We start from the raw sequence: 23785 nt of genomic DNA, 5'->3' as shown, positions 1-23785 counted from the left end.
TGAGATGTCTCACCAGACGGCCCTCCTTGCTATGGTGAAGCGAGAAGAGGTGCTTATTTTGAATGACGCATGCGTTGTGGCGCAAGCTACTTATAGGGGGTGATTTCCCTGACGCTGACGTCAAGATCACCAGCCAATCAGGATTGGCGTAATGAGATTGATGCCTCTGTTTGCTCCGCGATGAGGCGCATCCCATAGTGAGACATCTCACTTCATGTTACTCTGAGAACTGGGGTTACGTAAGTAATCTATAGTTTTTTCTCTCTTTCTCTTTCATTAAGATGAATATGGATTTTTAACATAAACAAATATTTTAGTGTGGAGTTATTTTCCCTAAGGCTAAAAACATTCTCTGAGATAACATGATAACATGTCCCTGCCTTTTGTTTTGTTTCCCCTGTGTCTTCCAAATGAAACAGCTGAATGAACACTTTTTCTGGTTTTACAGAGTGAACGTTTTAGCAAGCAGTTGATTCTTGCTGATGTTTGTCATGGTACATTGGCTGCAAAAATGCTTAATCTACAAAACATCTTGGTGTCTTACATTCATCTCATAAAAACTCTCCAAATGTTCATGATTTAAAAAAAACACTTTCATTCCAATGGCAGTTTCCTTTAGAGTAAACCCAGATCTAGTTCATGACCGATGCTTTTTCTGTAGCTTCCCACATGGTATGGGTGTGTTCCAAATGTGAAGTCCATGTGGACTCCTGTATGAAGCAGAAGGCTTCCTAATTAATAAAACATAACAACATACTGTACATATACTTTATCCTCTTTATTTCCCAGACATGTTAAACATGTTAAACATATAGGCAGACCCAGACATTTTTTCTGTGTGAAACATGCATTTATAAAGTTCTACATTTTGTTTGCAGAATGTAGATTTGTGCATGCCTGCACTGTTTCAACCCTTATCTGCTTTGTCGGCAGAGTAGGAAATGAATCCTTAGATCTTGCAGCCTTCCCCTCTTGCCTGAGGAAATGTATTTATTATATCTTAGATATGACACACCTACTCCCAGTGCCCCTTTCAAGCCCAAAGACATTACAACAGTGCTTTGATGGATGATATGTATTTTCAGACATTGAAAGCATATTATAACTGCATACACAAATGATTAGTCAGCTCGAGAAGACTCTCGCCAGCAGCTACATCTGCTAAACGGAGGCAGGGAGCCGCGCTTTCCACACCCGCTGAATGTCACCGACCTTGAGACCTTGAAAGAAGTGTCCTTGACTACCCTCTTCATATGTTGCATGTATTAGCAAACATCAAGCCGATCCTCTACGCTCTCAGCCTTGAGTTGTGACAAAATGTGTATGTGTTAAAGAGATAATTACTGCTGAGGTTGTGGTTCCTACCTCTTTAATTTCCCTCTAAATTCACATTTGTACCCTCCGCTCTACAGTATCTGCATTGCACATCCCATAAACCTCCGCTTTGTGTGTTTTGCGCTCCCTGCTTTGTTAATTCCTCATCCTGAAAGAGCTGCGTCGGTATCGCTGCCACAAGGGTGTTTTCATGAAGGTGTGGGTAGAGAAGGATTAGCATGCAGATCTGAGCAGACCGTGACAACAGATGGAGGCGGTGTTGCCGCTGCGCTGCCCGGGCCCCGCTGCAGCTTGCCACCCTGCTGGAGGCCCCGACCCATAAATCCAAAGCCGTGTCACTTGTTCTGCTCCATGAGGACACAAAAGGATCCTGTGATGGCTGCTTTAGGGCCTTTTTAGCCCAAACGCACACCTGTCAATGTGTCAATGGAGCTTGTTCCATTGTGTGTCTTCTTCGTGTCCTGGATGCAGCTGGGACGTCTCAATGGCTTGAGTTCTCAACATCTCTCTAAACCTTTCTTGTATATGTAACAAGCAGAAGGGAGGAAATAGGATTAAACTAAGGGTAAGGGCTGCGCAATTCAAATGTTATCACATTTGCTATATGGACCGGTACAATATTTAAATAGCAGGAAGTACACTATTCTTGCTTCATATGCCATATTGAATGTAATATTGTGGAGCTGCAGGAAGATCCCGACCTCGGATTCATATTCAACAGACTCATGAAAAAACATATTTGTTTGCTACAGATTCTCACACCATAATCAGTTTATGTATTATTATTTCATGATAATGAGAAATATCATAAATATATGATCAATACTTATAATATCGTGAATCATATTGCACTAGCAATACAATTTAAAATAATCATAATAAAATATCTCTAACTTACAAGGATGACCTTATTTTACCAACCTCAAACAGAAGCCGTTTGTTCTACAGTATTATCCCACTTAATGCTTAACACTTCTCTATTACGTTTTAACTTGGAGGCTACGATTAGCATCGTTAGCACAGATGTAGCTACCACTTGCTTACTACATGCTAACCCAAGCCTTAACATTCATTAACGTTAGCTGACTAAAAACATAAGCAACACATAAATAAAGTACTCGAATTTCACTTATCATAAAACTGCATTCATACACCGTATATTTTAAACGCGGAGCGAGTCACAATAGTCCGATATAAGCATGAAGAATAGTCCACAAGGCACCAGCACAACAAACACGGACAAGTTCAAGTTATGTTCCCCGGATGAGCTGAGCAGGCAGAGCCCCTGGAGCATCACTGAGCTGCTAGCAGAGCAGAAAGCTAACAGCAGCAGTCATTGGAATGACCTGTCACTCAATGTAACCACACCCTAATGTATGCATAACTTTAAGGCTTAATATAACTTTAACACATTATAAATGGTAGTAGCTCATTAATAAATGGTGATTTGTTTAGCACTTTACAAGGCTCCCTTTTGGAAGTTATAAATGTTAGTAACTCAGAAATAAATGGTCATAAAGAGATGCCAAGAAACATCAAGATGGAAGGGGGAATAATCAACTCAGTGAACAACAGATACCAAGGAAGCTGGCTGATGAAGAAGACAAAGTAAGCTAGTGCCAATATAAGGCTTAGTCATCTTGCCAAATAGTGAGCCTGTGTTGATGTATGAAAACTGTCAGAACTGGTTTATAAATGGTGTTTACAACCTAATTATAAACCCTTTATGAATCCTTTATAAGGGTAGTCTTATTGTAAAGTGGTACCCATTTCAGACTGCATGATATCAATTTGAGTATGTCAGGTTTTGTGATGATTAGAAGAGTTATCCTGTAAAATTAAAACACATTTTTTAAAGTAGAAACATTATTACATTTCACCTCAAGATTGTGCTTTAAACATGTTTTTTATCCGACACATGACATGGCTTTAGGTCTGCATACCCCAGCCAGGTTTACTCAGCCGGTAAGCAGAACGTCTAATCTACCACAGGTCATTGCCTGGCCACCGTGCCCACCATGAGACTGTTTATGCCTTATGGAGGAGTTGGGACTCCAGCATTTGTAGGCTTGAAGACAAGCCAGATTTATTATGGGCCTAATCCTAAAGGTGAATCAGGTTCAATCAACTGCACCAAGAGGTAAGGGTCTGATGCCAGAAAAGCACCAAGACATCCAGCCAGGTGATAATCTTACGTAAGCATCAAACGCTTTTCAATTTTCTTTGGATTTTACAAAATGGGTTTAAAAGAAAATTAGAATGAAGAGTTGAGCAATTTATTAAACACTTATCCTCCTGTTTTTTTAAGTTGGAGTTTTCCTCATGCAGGGTTCAAAGCCTCTCCCTGAGCATTTGTATCCAACAAGGTGACCACATTGTCCTCCACTTGCCGCGCATGGTCATCCATAATACAGTAGATGACTTACCTTGTGTTTGCCTGTACCTACACCAGGTGAAGCACTGGCAGTTCAAACACATGTCCTCAACTTCAGCATGAACCCTACAGGCAGAGACAGCTACAAAGTGAATCCCAAAACTCGAAATGAAGAAAAATATAACGTCTATATATTAAAAACTGCATAACATATTCACCTAAGCTTGATTTGTTTATCCCTTAAGACTCTTCAGCTCTAGTTCATCATTCCGATTCACAATTCTCCCCTTTTGAATTTTAATTGATGTCCTTTTGTTGTTCTGTTGTTTATGTTGTTATGTCTTCTTGTGGAACCTACTGCTGCAGGTCTCCCTTGAAAAAGAGATCATTGATCTCAATGGGATTTTACCTGGATAAATAAAGGTTTTGAATTTAATTGGATGATGATTTTCCACCGGGCCTCAATGGATCAATTCAAAGATCACTCACAAAACAGAGGTATCCAAACTGAAAATCATATACATCATTTTGAAGATCAATACATTTTCTTCAAGCCTTGGGGTTGGATTCAATGTTTTGTGAATTATAAAGGAACTTTTCTTTTTCACATGTCAAACCATAATGTAGACATCCAATGACACAAAGTTAACAAATAACAACATATAATGCATACCCTCTTCAGTTATTTTAAATACTGCAGGTCTGGCCCACAACACGACACACAGTCCCTTTTCCTGTCTAGGGGCCAGATAGGGCAATGTGGCTACATTTGGTAACTAGTTTGCTGTGGCAAGGTGAGCAGTTAATCTGTCAGCCGTATAACTTCTGATGTTAATGTCAGGCAGCTCTTTTGTTTAAGTATGCTTTGTTCCGTGAAATATGAACCTCAACAGAAGTACTGCCAGCTTAGATGGTAACACGGAGTCCTCTTTCTTTGGAAGTAAATAACTGGTACACATATTTCATTACACAATCTATCGATTCTGGTCCCGTGTCATAGTGTTTATCGCAACATAGGTTGTCAGAGAATGTTCAGTAATTCTAAATTCAAAATAATCTGAAATCACTTTTACTGCTTATATGGACTCATTTGCTGTACAGCAAGTCCACTTCAGTTTTATTAATTCTACCAAATATCACAAATCAAAAATATACCTCCAGGGGGCTTTCAAATCTGCACAGCATACAAAACCCTCTCCTTAATCGTTCTCTTGGGTTAGGAAAGTACTTCCCAAAAAAACCTTCAACACATTTAAAAAACCCTAAGGAAGGGCAATAACTGATAAGTGATCTCTCTCTGAACAGATGACATGCAATAAATGCTGTGATTACAGAGTAAGCATCATACTGGTCGAATATAATTACAGTACAGACATGACAGAGTAAGGACTGGTAGCTAGAGAGTTGCCAGTTCCTTGGCACTGCCGAAGAAGACAAATAAAGTAAATTATAATGATATGGATCTGGGACAATGTCAAGAAAGTTTCCAAACATTGTCAAACAGCTAGAACCCAAGAAAAAAAACCTAATCTTCTGCATTTTAGCAGCACCAAAGAGAAGGAGAATTTCCCAACACAAGTTCTTTAAAACTTTGATGACAGATGTTGGAAGACATTACAATCAGATGTACTGTACAGTATAACATGACAGGAACAGGCTTTAATTCATGACATGCTTGAACTGCCATAAGCACATTATAAAGAGTATAACACAAATTGTAAAAAAATAAATAAATGACTAGCTACCACAAAAGGGTTTGTAGTTTGTCAGAAAGAACAATTTGTATTTAAACGTTGCCTTTCCTTTCTAATATCTATTTTAAACATTGTGTTACTGGGACTGAATGTGTATAATAATGCATTACATTGAGTTTTATTGTTTACAGTTTACAGCAGTTATAGTGGTAGCACTTTGATTTGTACCACAGTTCAGTTCACAATTCGAAGTGTGATAATTCTTAAAAAAAATATGGCAAATGAATCATTGGAAAGGGCGTCACATGGACACACAAACACAACAATAAGAAGCGCCATTCAGTTTATGGGGAAGATGATTGTTGTGACCCAGCATGGCTCTTGGGATATTGACATTCATGTTGTGACCCTCCTAAAAACCTGTGTTGATAGCATTGATCGTATAAACCTTAAATCAATGCAGCCCTGACCACTTGTAAAGCAGCAGCCTCGGCCGAATCGCGGCCTCCAATCGCGGCCTCAGCATCACAACATGGTGTGTTTTCTCTAAAGCCTCCCGACCGAGTAACACCAATCCATAGCTTCCTCGTGGGCTGTCAGGGAGGCACACACACCAGAGCATGGCCCCTTTGTAGTCCTGCTGGATCTCTGACACAGACACCATGGCTTGGTCTTTTTACAAAACAAAAGATAATTCTGAGTTTTAGCAGAGAAACTTCAATGCTACACTAATCCGTCTTTAACATGAATCAAATGACTGGTTTGTTAAAACCTTGGTATCAATAGATTGAATATTACTCATTATGGCAATTTGTGAATAATGTCTGTTGTCTACGTTAGGTGTCTAATGTAGTGTCTAATGTAAGATGATATTCATCTACATGTTAAGGGATGAACACTACCTTGCTGTACGGAAAGCAAATGCCATCGACCGCAATTGTGTGGTCATTAATACATGATTGATTGAAAGTCTATCCAAGCTAGTCCACATGCAATTTAATCAAAGCATTAGCAGTTTTCTAGGAGCAGTTAACATTTACTCCTCCAAATTGTATCCCTCCTACTTATAGGGAATGTTGGCACACATTCACATTAAACACTTGTTAATATGAATTTGGTGTGTTTTGCTTTTTTTGCAGCCCGCAGTGTTGTTGAGTAAAGCTTTAAGCCTTCACTACACCTTCTTTTAGCCAAGCTAACTATATTGTTTCACTGTGCCCCCACCCTCCAATCTTTCATGTAATCCACATGTACGCTCTACAGTATGGAGCTCTAATGGGCCATCAGAGTCTACTGAACAAGAACAGTTTGGACACAGGACCAAACTAACAAGCCATGATGTCAGGGATGCACGAGAACATTTTTCTATGACTGTTTCTTCAGCTCTTGTGTCTGTGATGCACATCACGCTGTGTCTCAGTGAGCCCGCGGGGAAAGTAAGTCTGACTTAATATGGCGTCGGCATCAAATCGTTTCCTCTGTGTTGCGATTGAAGCGAGGGTCGTTGTCTTTAAAAGCAGATGGTGTGCTTTCAGACGATCTGACTTTCACAGTTGAAGAAATGTTAACATACTGTGTGGATGTTTTATTTTTCCTTTAAAAAATGTACATTACATGGCATTGGCTTTATACTAAAGAAAAAGTTATCGCTTTGAAAGGATTCAAATTCATTTATTTTACAGAGAAACCCTGAATGACAGAAAGAACAGACGCAAAAAACACAAAATGAAGAGGCAGCGTTTGCTGTGGCAGTACAAATGTTTCTCCTTTCATGTTTATTTTACTCTACTTCCAGCTGCTGCCATAGGTTCCTGATCATGTTTTGCTTGATGGCCACTCACGTCAATATAGAATCAAAAAGCCATATATTTTGTTCTGCCACCTTTTGACACAAAGTCTGACGCACTTCTGCCCTTCCTATCTGCCTTAACAGATGATGAACAGAATAATTAGCGGTCGCTTGACAATGATCCTATGCATGACATATAATGTAAGCTCCTTCCAAATGCACACGACCTTCTGTTCTTCGTGTTCAGATGAAACAGAACATCTTGTCCTAACCGTCAGGATTCCCTCCACTAGCAGCAATTAGGGTTTCACACAGAGCTCCTAAGCTATTATTTCCATTGCATTCTAACGCATATTTCACATTTTCTGAGAATGTGTAGGAAAGTGACTTGCTGCTTCCTATTCCCTGCCAACGAATGAATTAGTCTCACCTGAACAAGCATACAAATTAGTTTTGGATTTGTGCTGCTGATACTTTGGGAACAATAGTCGCTATTACTATAGTTGAACATTCAGCCCTATGATATTGAATATATGATGAACGAATACACATACTCATGCTGAAACATGCTTAATATACAATATAGTACACAGTTATGGATTGATAAGGTATGTTATAGCATAAAAGGGATACTTGGTGTTAATAATTCATGTAAATCACATGTGAAGGCTGAAATCAATACTTAATCAACCAATATGGAACTGTTTAGAATATAAGACACACTTGTAAATATATTAGGCAAAAAATAATTATAGCTGTATGTCTTTTTAACATTCGAGGAATAGTCAAGAAAATAACATTTCTGCAGCAGAGAGACTTCAGTCATGACAAAAGCAGACTGTTTGGTGCTGTGAACATTAGTATTTGCATTGATTCATAGGCTGTTTTAGTCCGGTACGATCCTTCCTTCTGTAACAAATCGATAAGGCAAGATAATGTACAAATATCATTAGAAACCAGTAGAACAACTTGAGTGCTGTTCACGATGAACAAAAACAAAAAGGACAAGGACTGCGAGACGTGGGTACTTTAACATTATTGTTTTTATTCTTGAAATGACGTAAATATATCGTAATATTGGGATGCAGCAGCAACCAGGACCTCTTGTTCTCATTTTGATTTCAATAAATAAATTATTCTGCACATCGCTCTACATATATTTATGAAATATTCCCTTTATCACTAAAAACAGTTAAGGGGATAACAAATTAGATATGTTTGAACTGTTGTTTGGCTCATAACAAACCTGTAATTTCAAAGGTCAGCATTTTCAAAGATTATACCATGTGACGATAGACATTTGCTTTGCCTCCATTGTATGCTGAGTATTTGTATTACCCCTTGTCTTATCAGTTTTGTTTTCTTCCCGCCGCATCACCTTTTTTAAATCCATGCACCCTATAGACTTCACCCCAGAACACAGGGCAAAGACAAACACATGCACACCCCCCCCACACTTTACACAAACATAAAATAAACATATCACATGTCAACAGACTACCCTTGTCTTGTTCCCTAAATAAATGTTGTTTGCTTAATCCCTGAAGGAATTGTGTTAAGGCATCAGGCAGTGCGTTTAGTGGCATTATAACTCAAAGTTCTTATGAAGTGTAATGTTAGATATTATACTATATTGTAGTGTTATGTATTGCTTTGTAATGTATTAATTGACAATTATCTCATCTGAACCCTTCGAGACTTGTATTACTTACCGGTTTCCTCTTTTGTATAATTTTTTCCTTTTTTCGTGGCAATTTGGGGTTTCAGATTAGTATAACTATAATAATAATGTACTTGTCATCAATAACCTGGCTGATATCAAAAGCTTGCTTAAATAATTCAGACCTTATGGTTAGATCTTCCTACGTTTGATCTTTAACACGCCTTCAGTGTTTCAGGTACATTTGATGTCAGCTAAAATATGGCAGCAACACGATTCCCACTAATACTACTAGGATCATTATTTCCTCCCCTGTAGAAATACCCTTCTTATGGTTGCTGTAAGAATGAAAAATCACCCGGGGACCAAGCTTTCAGACACTTTTCTGCCAAGTTGTGAACAGGTTACCAGGATTTTTCTGTCAACTGGTCTATTCATTACACCCGGGACACTCTTTTTTAAGACCTTAATGTCAGTATGGCCAATAGCTGGGTCACTCTATGCATTTAAACGTTGCCAGGGCTTGTGCTTCACATGGCAGTTAGTGGCAGACGGATGAACTACGAGGTAAAACAAAGGTATATCTAATAGTATGTGCATTACAGCTGTATTTGAAAGGACCAAGGTTTTGTTTTACTGTTAGGGTTGTAATGGTACACAACATTTCAACTGTTTGTTAAGAGTCACCATTTGGAGGCAAGCTCTGTATTCTGCTACCCCTTCTTAATAAAAAGCAATTGTATTTGTGCTAGCTAGCTTAAAATGTCTTGGTTTTAAACCATACATAAGTCATGCATACTCTAAAAATTGTGTTTCCTGGGTGCGACCGAAATTAAAAATGAATACCTTAGTAAGTACAGACTAAAGATGAGTTAAAACTGATCCTATCGAATGTTAACGAAAGCATCTGAGGATCTATAATACTATTTTTAAGTGCTTAGTTTGAACGTTTTTTTACTGTGGTGCCCCCCAGCGGAAATCACAAAAGATGGTGTCAAAATGACACATCAGCCCTGTCTGCTCACCACAGACCCAACCAGGACACGCTGATGCAGAAAATAATACTTTTCATAACACACAGTATATTCAAAGGTCTTGTATGCACGTACGATTGTTATAGCTAAGATAACCAACCATCATTACCATTCCTCTAGGATGTGAACATCCCTGAACTTCACCCATGCATCCCCCCTTAAGTGCCAAAGTATACCTTTGTTCCAGCTCTGCGGGTAAATGACTTCAGATAGTCTGCCTCCTGGGCTGTTTTATTTCTTAGCCTGCGGTAATGTATGCAATCAGAATAGTATAAAAGCTGCTAAAGTATAATCTGATAGAACGTTTAACATAGGGCTTTAAAAGCAGCACAACCCTGTAATGATGAACTACAACATAAGGGCAAACTCGTAAGGAAGCTAATGTGTTTTCAGCTTTTGAAAACACTAAACTGCATTTTCATTTCCAACAGAATAAGTTTTTACACACACTCATCTTAAATTAATGTATTCTCACCACAAAGGCTCAAGCGCTATCATGGCTTCATGCCTTATTAGCTTTTATGAAACAAACCAAATTGAATGAAAGGATTCAAACCCGTTCTGTCATTAATACTAATTTTCCAGTAAAGAAAACCCTGTGTGACGTTTGGGAAATGGGGTTGTGACTTTCACATCAGTCCAATGTCAAAATCAGATCTAGATCATAAAGTATATTGTTAATAATCAAGATTCCTTTAATTTCCTTGCAAGTATTTAATATAGGTCTTAGACAGCATTGACCCTCGCGTCCGATGTTAATGCGATAAGAAATGCATGAGGTAATTCCTATACTGTATCAAAACTGTCAATTTCTATCATTAATATTGTAACTTGCTATCAAATCTAATCATCGACCCTTTGGCTATACGATAAACATGATTATATTCGAATCCAGAAACTTCCTTTTGCTATCTTGTCGCTGTCAGATAGTCCCAATCTTTCCGACTCGCTGCGTCCAAGTGCCTCACATCCTGAGACTAAGTGACAGATTGATAGCTCTGCTCTAATACCATGCCTGGTCTGTCCCACTGAGAAAGGCCATGTCTTCTCTCTTCCATTCAGGACTTACATGACAGGAGTGTAAGTCATAAGAAGCACCAGTGCCATTATAACATCATCCTCATCCGTTAGTAAGTGGATTATGGGTCTGGAGCGCTGGCATGCTCCGATGTGTGGTTTGGTTTTATTGGCTCTATAAGAGGACACAGTCCACTTAGTCCTCACTTTGATTCCAAGTAATGCCTGACATTAAACAGTTTTTTCCATTTGCTCTGTATTAGCCCCATCCACGCATCACCGCTAATGCAGGTTGATGGGTTTGAATTACATTTGTCACTGAGGAAGATTTGATTGAGAGCCATTTGAGGTACTTGACATTTGACATCTTGTTCTAGTCCAGGCAGGGATGAATGAAACAATAGTGCTGCTTGAAATTGAATATACACTTTAATAGTTATGCTTAGCTATTACATTTTAACGTTCCTTAAAGGAATGGTATGCTCATGACACTCATTTTTTTAAAATTATCATCCGATAAAACAGACCAGTCTCTGCCAGTCTCTCTTTTTTTTTTTTAAATCCGATGACATTATCAGTGATTTTAAACTGATTATATACCGAAATAACATCAACACTGTGGGCGCCGCCATTTCCCGGACGTGACGTAATCCATGCGTTTGGTTTTCGAAGACACGTTGATCTCCATGTTATTTACTGTAGTTTCTCTCTTCAAATATGCCTCACTGTATCGCGAAATATTGCCATAATTCGGATAGGAACAATCCACGGAATGCTCGGTTCCATCTGTTGCCAAAAGGTAAGCATAAGAAGTACATTCGGAGGCAGTGGCTAGCGAAATGTGGCCGGCCCGAACCGAGAGATTTACAGGCTCATGTATGCAGCGAACATTTCACATTTCCGGACGACTACTCTGAGAGTATGATCAAACATAACATGGGATTTAAAGAACAACCATTACTCAATGGAGATGCAGTACCATCGGTCTTTCTGGTCTCATCACCGACCAGGACACCAGTTCGGCCAGTTGAGAAATCGCCCTCTGCAAGTGTGAAGCGACGGAGGAGCAGAAGTAGTGCTCGGAGTAAGAATAAGGTATGTTATAGCGCATTTCCATTGTGTGTATTTTACCCCAGTTTTTTCCGGCCCCATAAAATCGTGATTCTATGGCCAGGGACAACGAAGCTGAGTATGCTAAACTAGAGAGGGAATCGCTAGCAAGGGTGGTACTACATGCATACATATAGTATCTTATATCATCTTCCCATTATACACACATGCATTTCCAAACATTTGGACTACCTATGTTGCAAATGTATTATCTTTTCAATTTACACACGGCATCTATTGCACGTCTGTCCGTCCTGGGAGAGGGATCCCTCCTCTGTTGCTCTCCCTGAGGTTTCTCCCATGTTCCCTTTAAACTGTGGGTTTTCCTCGGAAGTTTTTTCTTGTACGATGTGAGGGTCTAAGGACAGTGGGTGTCGTATTGTCATACTGATATGTATGGCTGAATTCCCCCATCCAATCTCTTCACATTGGTCAAAACTTGTTCCTCTGCTGACGAGTCCGAACTGAAATACTCCACCATGTTTCCGTGTGTTGACAAAGTGAACGCATGGATGACGTCACGACCATCACGTGACTACTGAAAATGGCAAACATGGCGGCGGCCAGACGGAATATACAGGTCTTGATAAAAAAGAGCTATAAAATCATTATTTACCGAGGAATATCGCTGATTTCTTCAGGGTATGGTTTAAACATAACGTTTCACTAAATACTGAAGTTTTGATTAATTATCTAATGAGTGGACCATTCCTTTAACTATGCTCTGCATTTTACAAGATTTGTATCAACAAGAACACACAACAAATGTCTTTTGTAATAAAGTGGCCCTACAGTATTATGCTCATTTTCAGCTTGATATTAGTATGTTAATCCTCTACTGTGACATGTTTACATGGTTTAATGTTCAAAAAGCTCTTTATTGTTCTCATACTGCCTGTGCTGCAGCACCTCTTTTCACCCTCTGTCTGAAACAAGATCCTAGTCTGCTCCGATTGGTTAGCTGGCCAGCAATGTTGTGATTGGTCAACAGTTTAGAGATGTACTGTTCCTTAACCCACCATGTACAATGTTTTGGGGAGCTAGCCAATAGACCGGTGAGCGTTACATAGTGATGTCATTATTTTCAGGAAGTAATCAAAGGAGTCCAATGAACGGTTGGTAGGGAGAGTGAGAGTGAGAGAAACTCCCTCTGGAGGGAACTTTTGGATTCTTACGGTACGTCCACACAGCAGCTTTAGACGAATCTTCCACCGCTTCCAACGCTTCGCTGCCCATTGACTTTGAATGGGGATGACGTCACTTTGCCTCGCTTTTTGCCGAACTGCATTGTGGGGGAGCGAAGCGAAGATTTCCAGGATTTACAGGATTCAAAAGTTGAGCAATGTTCAACTTTTGAAGCTGAGCTGGAAGCGTCAGCCAATCAAACACGTTTATGCAAATCTGACAGTAGAAGCGCTACCAGACCGCAGTTCATTTCCTCATATTCCAAACGAGAAATTACGGTAGCAAATCACCCGGTTCTTTACGACCAGAACTATTAACGGGATACAAACCGGAGGAACCACTGTCTCTGCCACCTCCCTCCATGCCTGGTTCCTCCGGTTTGTATCCCATTAAACCTACCAGTTTTCGCCTGTTTGGGGAGTTTATATATATATATATATATATTGCTCGCATAAAATCCCCGGGGTTTTTTGCTTTGTATGTCGCGGGCGGAAGATTCATGTGATTGGTTGTTGGTCGCGTTGCTCGCAAAAAATCCCCAAGCTGTCAGACACGCCCAGCTCCAAGATTTTCAAGATCTTTGAAAAGCTGCTGTGTGGACGTACCGTTAGCCTAAGCTTTACATGCACCGGTATACTGTAACACACTATACAAAAAGGAAAAGCACAAAAAGCAATTGGATTTGGTAAAAACATGCTTCATAATTATTCTATTTATTTTTACAAGATTATAAACAACAATTTCTACCCACTCTCTGACACAAAAGTATATAATATAAACAAAAAAAAACAATGGATTTAAACATGTGTAATAAGAAAAAGCTAAAGTAAGTAGATAGGAACGCCTGCCTGTTTGAGTGGAACATAAAAAGCAATTTAAAAGCCTGATTTTACAAGTTCAAATGTATTTAAATCAAGGGAGCCATCCACCTCTGTGATACCCCTACAACCACATCCATTGCCCCCCCCAGACATATCAGTGCTCCAGCATCCCTCTCCCTTTCCCCTTGACTGTTGACGACGGATGCTTTTCAGACACATTTCCCTTTCTTTTTTTCACTTTTCATCAATGCCGATGACTACACGGGGAGCATTATATTTCACTCACAAGTAACTGCAACCCAGCAAGTGCGGATTGCATGCTTTGAATCCCTCTTTATTTCACAGACAATGGGAGTAAAATACTATACATCTTAGGTGACAGCCAGTGACATTAATACCAGGATTTCCATTGTTTGTGGCGGTGTCAAAGAAAGAAATATACATACAACACACGGGAGGATGCTGCCTAGATTGAAGTGACTTTGAACTTGAGTCACTTTAGAGACAGAAGGGGTAAAAATCTTCTATGGTCCCTGAATTGATTTTGAAATTCTAATACATTGCTTGTGCAAAACTTATTTTCACAGCCTAGCATGACATCATATTTAATTATAGGTTATATGTTTTTTCTTTGCTATGTAGGTGAAGAACTTAACAACAACACATACATTTGATATGGGATGGCCTTCTTTAGTGTATGTCCCTGACAAGTTAGCACATTATGAATTGCTAGCTAATTTTGTTCAATGTCTGCTTGGATGTCGAGCAACTTCCTACAGCTTAATGCATCAAAAACGGAAGTCTTGATCTTGGCGGCTGATAACATCGCCTCTAAGGTAGCAAGCCACCTGGGTTCATTCAGTGGTAACATAAGGGCAAACATAAAAAACCTTGGTGTTACCTTCGATCAGTCAATGCTACTAGACAAACACATAACACTTCTGACCCGTACCTGTTTTTTCCATCTCAGGAACATTGCCAAGCTCAGGGGGGTTCTATCCAACGCAGAAATGGAGATGGCTATCCATGCCTTTATTTCATCCCGGCTTGATTACTGTAATGCTCTGTTCTCCTGCCTCAACAAAACATCAATACACCGGTTACAACAGGTCCAAAACGCTGCCGCCAGATTACTGACTCGGTCCAAAAAAACATGACACATCACTCCGATCCTTTTTGCCCTGCACTGGCTCCCTGTCCATCTCAGAACCCAATTCAAAGTACTGGTCTTCACATATAGAGCTGTCCATGGCCAAGCCCCAGCCTACATCAATGACCTTATCCACCCGCACATCACAACCCGGGCCCTGAGGTCCTCTGAGCAAGGCCTCCTAAGGGTGCCCCGAACCAGGCTAAAGACTAAGGGTGACCGTGCCTTTGAGGTGGTGGCCCCAAGGCTTTGGAACAAAATAATAAAAACCTCGGCCTCAATAGAGATTTTTAAGGGGCGGTTAAAGACCCACCTCTTCCGACAGGCCTTTGGGTCGTCGGAGGAGGTGAGTTAGTGGCTGTCTTTTTTATTATTGGTGTTTTGTCGTATGTTTTATCCTGTGTATTACCTGCTGCCGTTTTATGCCTTTTATTCTACATGTTATAGTTGTACTGTGAATTGTGTCCTGTGTACTGTACTGTAAAGCACTTTGTACATCCGTGTTGAGAAGGGTGCTATATAAATAAAGTTTTACTTACTTACTTATGTTTTGTTTTGTCCTTTTGCTGGCAATCTGTCAATATTTACACTCCTTCTAACTTTATTTTAGTTGTTTAGAATAAAGTCAGGTGAAAATTATGCCCGCATGCTCATACATGTGATCCATTGTTAATAAAACGGCATTAAGTGCGTTAATGAAAACTTAACACATACTTGATTAAGCTAACCTTCAGTGTTAATGATTGAAGAAACATTTTATATCTATACAGCCCATATTCAGTTTTCTTTAAAATAATGTAATTGTGTCATGTCCTGTAGATATCATAGTGTCGTCACTGTTTCATTTGAATGGGGAACTTCATCAGTGACTTTCAAAGTGTTGAAAATGTAATCACTACAAACCAAATGACTGCTCTCCTTTTTGACCACTGTTCATGCAGACTTAGTGCAGAAGTAGGTCCGTACCATGGTGTCATTTGTTAATATCCTTGACTATGCATATTGAGCAAACAATTTATGCTAATAAGCTCCACTTTTGCCAATTTAAGTTAACATGAGCAACCCAGCTTTTTTCCATTCGGCCTCAGAATTCCTAAAATGTTTGAAAAGTGATTTTCTTTTTTATGTAAATGACTGATTAAAATCCTTTTTCATTTGTGCCTATCTGCTCTTAACTGCACATTATATCCTTTTTAAATCAGTTTCCACTAACATTTGTTATAATACTGTTGTTTTGCTCACACCATTGCTTAAATTAAATTGGCAAATTATATTTTTCCCATAATCCTTGTGCCTTGTACCTCTCAAATCACATAAAAAGGGTTGATCATTTGAGTAGAGGCAGGAAGTCATAAACACTTATTCATTTATGTTTCTTACTTTAAATGACAGCTTGATTTTCGGACTGAGAGGCACTCACTATTTCTTTTAAACCCTTCTCCAGTAGCAAATTGCTGCGGTCTTCTCTCGCTTTGTGCTGTCACCGTGACATTTTCATAACTCTTTTTGACATTTTCCAAATTGCACAACATAGCTGATTTTGAGTTTCCAGCTGGGTAGCATCAGATTCAGCATGGCGAGGTAGTAAATTCCACATACTGTATATGTAACATTACGGGTCCAAGTTACAATCATGTCCGCATGTTATCTTATCTCTGCTGTCACTTTTTCTAAAATATCACTTTGAGTAACCTTAAAAATGCAAATAATGGGGCTAGATAAAAAGAAAAAGTAGAATAAAACTGCCAAGAAAACTGTCTTTATTTCAAAGGAGAGAAATGGTCTTATATTCAGACTGACAATTGCTGTCTTTCCCCTGCGTTTCCACAGGCTGTGTGTTTTAAACTTGCCTTGACTTTGATCCATATCCTGCTTCTTGGCAACATGCTCTGACACTGTTCTCGCCTTTCTCGCTCCCTCTTTGACTCTCTCCCCTCTCGTTGTCTCATTTCCTCTCCGGTTTCTGGATGATTCTGTCTGTGTCCCCGCTGCTAACCTGTCCTCAGGGCAGGCTCAATGCCCTTCATCTGTCCACCTTGTTCCCATGCCAGATCCTCAACACCCGCAGGTGCTAGTGTGTATGCTGCAGCATCACTCCTCTCCGGAAACGGATTTAAAGTCATTTAAATCAGAGTTAAAATGAGCAAAATGAATGTGGTCATGTGACCTGGCCCAGTCGTCTAGTATCAGTGTTTCCTACGTATGAGCTCATAGTCAAAGTCACAAGAGACTTTTCCCATATTTTCACAGGCTGCGAGTAGATCTGTTTTCCCTCTGACTTTCTTCTTAGTTCAGAAAGACAACGGTCTAACGTCAAGGTTTTTTAAACTTATTTGTGAAAGACATCAAAGCTTAACAGTAAAATTATCACTTGAATCATCAGTCATATATTAAAGTATGTATATATATATATGTTATAATCCAGACTCAAATATGTATGTTCATTTAATTAGTTTCTTGTTTTACCAGTTACTTATATAATTGTAATTGTATCTTTAATTGTAATTATCCTTGTGTGAATATGTACTGTAGACAGACTGCTTTTCGCTCTCACTCTGTTGCTGCTTTAAACCCCAAGGGGATTAATAAAGGTCTGTATTATCTTATTCGGTCCCATGTCATGGCCATTTCTACTGATCATAATTCCATTGTTGAGGTCTACTAGAATATATTTACATTGTTCAATGTTCCAAAATCACATTTGTTTTCTCATACAGCATCTCTGTATAGTATGTGTATTCACTCTCTAGCTACACGCCTTGTTGGAGCTCCTGCCGTTGTGTCCTTGGGCAAGACACTTCACCTGAACTTGCTCCTGTGGGTATTGTCCACAGTGACCATTGCATGTATAAATAAAAAATATGTGTAATGTGTATCTGTAAAGCGCTTTGAGCACTGGAAAAAGCGCTATAATAAATGTAAGGAATTATTATTATTATTATTATTATTATTATTATTATTTATGTTTGTTAGCAACCAGAAAATGACACCAGTAATGACAAACAGATGAGAATGCTGCCTGGGGTCTGGTCTTTTACATGGATTAAACAGCTACGTTTACACCTGTTTCCAACTCTTGTGCTAAGCTAAGCTAAGCTAATCAGCTGCTGGCTTTAGCTACACACAGTATGTATCCCATAGACTTGAGCATGGTGTTGACCTTCCTATCTAACCTTTGGCAACAAAGTAAATACATTAAATGAAACATGTTTCAAACTGCTCCATTGACCTCAGTACTTTCAATAGGGATATGCTTTATAACGGCCGACCCTTGCCTGTATCCCACATGGAAATTCAATTATTAAGAATCAGTCTGGATCAGTGTTCTGAACTTCACTGTACTTTGTTTCAAGGTGAAACAACCCTTCAGTAGCTGCTGTCATTTAAAAACACTGAAGGTTTTATTCACTAAATTGCATCTCAACCTTTTTTTGTTTTATAAATGTGCCGTTGGCATTACAGCTTTGACTTTGATCCATATTCGACTTGGCAAGATTCTCTGGATCTGTTCTCCCCTTTGACTCTCTTTTCTTTCTCTGCTCTTTTTCCCTCTCTTTTCTCCGCTTTTGTTTCTGTCTCTGCTCCAAATGTCACCCTCCTCCCCTCAGGGCGGGATGATCGCCCTTCTGCTGTCCATCCTGTGCCTCGTCCTGATCCTCTACACCCGCCGGCGCTGGTGCAAGCGCCGCCGCATCCCCCAGCCCCAGAAGAGTGCCAGTGCTGAGGCGGCTAATGAGATCCACTACATCCCCTCGGTGCTGATGGGGGGCCAGGCCCGCGAGAGCCTGAGGAACTCCCGGGGTCAGGGGCCCAACTCCAGCGGTACCCTCAGCATCCGGGAGACTCCGATTTTGGATGGGTACAAGTAGGGATCAGTGGAAGGGGGGGGGGGACATATTCCGAAACGGTTACACTCTAAAAATAAGCATCTGCAGTAGCTGTAAATAAACAGTGTGTTGTGGAGTTTGGAACTGTTTTAAATTCACTACTTAAGAGGCTAGCTGATATAATTTAACCAGCACACTTTTAATTGCAGTAGTCTGCATTGAGTTTGGAGTCTTATTATAAAACAACCTAATATAAGTACATCCTGTCACTCTTTGAAATATTTATGGCTTCATCAAGCTGTTAGGCGCTTGCGATGCCTTAGTTAGTTGAGTTGAAATAATTTAGCTTAAGTTGTGAAATACCAATTATGTGCAATACATATGCATATATATATATATATATATATATATATCTCTTAATTAATAGCTGTGCAATAATACCTGGCTGCTATATTTTCAAAACTGTTACAGGATGTGTATTTTGTAAAATGTGTAATTTATTTTGTATCTTTAATATGTTTTGATGCATGCTTCTTAGTTAATATGAAGCTGTCTGTGGCTCTTGTTTTGCTATAACAAATGCAAACTTCCCCTCTGTTGGACGCATATAGGTATTCTGATTCCAATTGTGATCTCTTCCTCCTCACCAGGTATGAGTATGACATTACCGACCTGCGTCACCATCTGCAGCGGGAGTGTATGAATGGCGGCGAGGAGTTTGCCAGCCAAGTCACCCGTACCCTGGACTCCCTCCAAGGCTGTAATGACAAGAATAATATGGACCTCACACCTGGTAGGTTAACTGAAGCAATAACAGACAGGTTGAAAAACAACAAACTAATTTAAAGCACCACTTATCAACACCTTTCATATTAACAATACATCAAGTAGGCTGGATGTTCTGTGGAAGGGGTCGCTTGTAGTGACAAACACACAGAAGCAGCTGTTTTTTAATTAAAACCAAACTCACTATAATCAACCCACTTACAAATGGTCTGCAAAGGCTACACTCCAAAAGTTCCCACACACTCCCACCCTGCCCGTCAGCCTCAATTGGAATAATGTGTTTACTTTAACATAATGACATCACTATGTAGCACTCACCCTTCTATTGGCTATTGCTCCAACACATTATATGTGACAGGCTAAGGGGCGGGACATCTCTAAGCAGTTGAACAATCACAACAGAGCCGGCCAGCTAACCAATCAGATTAGACTGGGCTCTGGTTTCAGACAGAGGGTGAAAAGAGGTGCTTCAGCACAGGTAGTGTACAAAATACATATATAATAATGCATTTTATTTATATAGTTCTTTTCACAACTAAAAGACGCTGTACAGTATGAGGGAGGGTAGACAAACAAGGACAGGCAAACAAGTAAGTAAAAAATAAAAGGCAGTCAAGAGGAAGTTGATTGAGAGGGGGGGCTTATGGGTAGACAGAGTTGAAAAGATGTGTTTTGAGGCGGGACTGAAAGACTGTGAGGGACTCAGAGTCACGGAGATCTTGGGGGAGGGAATTCCAGAGCCTAGGAGCAGCCACTGAGAAGGCTCTGTCCCCAAAGCTGCATAGTGTGGATGTGGGAAAGGATAGGAGTCCGGCTGCGGTGGATCTGAGGGACCGTGGGGGTTGATAAGGAGTGAGAAGGTTTGTGAGATAAGGGGGGGCAGATGGTGGAGTGCTTTGTAGGTGAGGACCAGAATTGTGTAGTTGATGCGATGAGAGACAGGAAGCCAGTGGAGGTCTTTGAGGGCTGATGTGATGCCATGATTTGGTATGCGTGAGGAGACATGCAGCTGCATTTTGAACCCGTTGGAGTCTGTTGAGGGATGTAGTGCTGATGCCGTAAAGATGTGAGATATGAAATATGGAACTGACAATTAGCATAACTTGTCATCTTTAACTTTTAGGTGGTTAAAGCATGTTAGATATATACTGTCTATATATATATATATATATATATATATATTTCAGTTGGATTTGTATCATTTTCAACAAGACAAGTTCAAGGAGTATAAGCTTAATCTATTTTTTCTTCAATACATAACATACCCCTGCATTATGTTTTTCTTTTATATAAACAATATTTGATATTCAAAAATAATATCAATATATCAATATCAATATCAATATGTTATGTTAAAAGTAGGTTAAGAGGATATGGCAAGTGTGTACTGTCTGTACGCACAACTTGTGAGCACTCTACAAAACAATTTCCTGACTGAACATGCAGAGGTTTTATTTTTGAGAAATGCAGACAAAATGATTGCTGAATAATGTTTTGTCAGCATATGAGCATAACATTTAAAGTTGTTTAATTCATGTATGAGGTTGGGATACAAGGTGCTTTTTCTTTTGCCAATAAATCAGTATATTCATATTTGTATATCCACGTGTATGCTGGGAAAGCTTTCACTTATCCTAATGATGGCGTTATTTTTTTCTCTTTTTTTTTTAATACAATGTAATAAAACTAACGACAGTTTGACTAAATGTTCTAGTGCTAAAGGTGACATACTGTATGATTATGTTAATTGTAGTCCAAGCATCTACCAATATAATTACATGCACAGAGTTGCAACATGCAGATAATACGTGTGAAACAAAAAAGTCATTGGAAGTTTAATTAAATACCATAATAGGTTATTTTCTCACATAGGTTTCTCACATTTCTCACATCATCTAAATGAATGCATGCAAATTGATAGTGGCATTTGACTTTCACAAACATAAAGTCTTCAAACGACAATGTACAGTAAAGCGCTTTGTTATTTTTAAAAGTGTCAGCAGATGGAAATGAAGCACTTGTTTAGCAGTTTTTATAATCCGTTTTGGAACATTAGTAGTGTGACCGATACACCAGATGTAAATATCAAACTGCAGGCATTCTTACAAAAGAGTTTATTTATCCCACTTGAAATAATCAAAGGGCTTACGTGCGTGCCAAGAAATTATTTTAGTAGATCTATTTTTCATAATTAGTGGACGTTGGTAAACCCTCTGAATTTCAATTAGCAGCACGCTCAAATTAATCTACAGATCTGTTATGGTGACGATGCTTCTTATACAATCTGAACAGCTCGACCCAACAGGTGATGGAGGAATCCTGTGCATTATGCATTTAGGATGGTTAAGGTGTTGAACCAGAGAAATTGAAAATGCAGACCGCAAGGCAATGCATAGAATATTGAAGAAAATAAACAACTGCAGAGTTTGGACAAAGATTTCTGTAAATACTTTTTGGCTGCCATGACCTTTTTGTCTTATACATATTTATATAGTCTCATCACTCATTTGTAAGGCCTGTTGGCACCCTTTAAAATATATATTCCTTAAACATAGTATAGGATACATTTCCTTTTGTCCAAAATGTATTTATGTTAAGGAAAATTCTTCAAAACGTATTCAATCAATATAGTTTAAGTTTATAATGTTTTGGTTTTATAAGGTTGGGTTATTTGGATTTGTGTTCTTAAAACCTCCGGTCATCCAGTTCATAAAGAAACATATAAAAGTTGTGAAAATATTTTAGTCCACCAGAGTATAATATAATATATATAAATGTTGTTATTGTTTCCCAGGGACTACCTTCTTCACATGTGACAAAATAGATGATTTTACCCTCTAAGACTTAAATATATGTGTATATTCCCTTAATGACTATTCTTTTCATGCAACCTTTTGTCATTCTTAGTTTTAGCTGTTTGACTTTCCCCCAGTAAATAGCATGCTTAATATATTTCTTTACTGTCATCAGTTCTCACTATACTGTGGTTTTAAATCCTTGAACATGCAGCCAGAACATGTTATTTCCGTGTGCCAACTATCTAATTTCAGCGAGATCGCTTTTAGTTTGTGGCTCTCCGTTGTTTGTAATAATATCCCACTTCTCTACAGTGAGCGACAACACAAAGCTGGCCCTAATGAACAAATACAAGGACAACATCATCGCCACGAGTCCCATCGACAGCAATCACCAGCAGAACACGCTGCTCCCACACAACACCTCCACCAGCCAACGCAAGCGTCTCTCCAGCAATACCCGTGGTGAGTCACTCTCTTCAATAGATCTGCCCCTTTCACAGAGAATAGGGCACACAATATGTCCATTTCTCCATGAGTCTTCCCGGTACCAGCGGCACAGAAGGCGTTGTATTTTTATATCCAGTGTAGATGTTGTGGCTGTTTGCTGAAAGCTTGTGCACTTGATTTAGTTTTACCTCTATTTCTATTATTTAGTGATCCCTTTTTATTATGAAAAACATGCAAACTCCATTACAACAGCAATACCAAATTAGATAAAAAATAGATAAAGGTTTTGAAGGGATAGAGCCTTGGATTTCTGAGCTACTGTAGACAAAATGGCTGTGCAAAAAACGTGACCTGCTCCCTTTGTAGATATGAAGGACTCATTCTAAACTAACTGAAACACGCCTTTTAATTTCAGGTCATTATATAGCTAATGAAAACATCGTTATGAAATATTCTGATAATAGATCCCCTAAAATACTACACATCAGCCCTTTAACACTGTAGCTAATGTGCTAATGACAATAAAGCCTTGACATTTGAGTTATGTTAAAGGTCACCTATTATGCAACATCCACTTTTTCATGTTTATTATACATATTAAGCCAAACTGAAATCTGACTTCTAACATTTTGTGTGAGAAAACTAAATATTTTTTTGAAAGAGAATAAAACTGTTTCTGATCTGAGAGTACACGCTAGTTAGCCTGCTTGCTAACACAGGACATCACTGATTTAGTAGATGATATCTTATAGATTTAA

General features: G+C 39.1%; 1 protein-coding gene across 10 annotated transcripts in view; it reads left to right on the top strand.

Annotated features, from left to right (window-relative positions):
- Positions 1-23785, top strand: part of astn1 (astrotactin 1) — a 493901-nt gene that overhangs the window by 83441 nt on the left and 386675 nt on the right. For 6 of the 10 annotated variants that reach the window (XM_034105003.2, XM_034105001.2, XM_034105000.2 and 3 more), the window contains exons 3-5: positions 18778-19034; positions 19647-19789; positions 22893-23042. In XM_034105003.2, coding sequence (XP_033960894.1) covers positions 18778-19034; positions 19647-19789; positions 22893-23042 — 550 coding nt within the window. The remainder of the gene's footprint in view (positions 1-18777; positions 19035-19646; positions 19790-22892; positions 23043-23785) is intronic. The other 4 variants (XM_034105004.2, XM_034105002.2, XM_034104998.2 and 1 more) reach the window with 1 other exon arrangement.

Source organism: Pseudochaenichthys georgianus, chromosome 17 (genome assembly GCF_902827115.2).
Source record: "Pseudochaenichthys georgianus chromosome 17, fPseGeo1.2, whole genome shotgun sequence".
In the NCBI taxonomy this organism is placed as follows: Eukaryota; Metazoa; Chordata; class Actinopteri; order Perciformes; family Channichthyidae; genus Pseudochaenichthys; species Pseudochaenichthys georgianus.
Note: the sequence above shows the minus strand (reverse complement) of the source record. Positions and strands in the feature narration are given on the sequence as shown.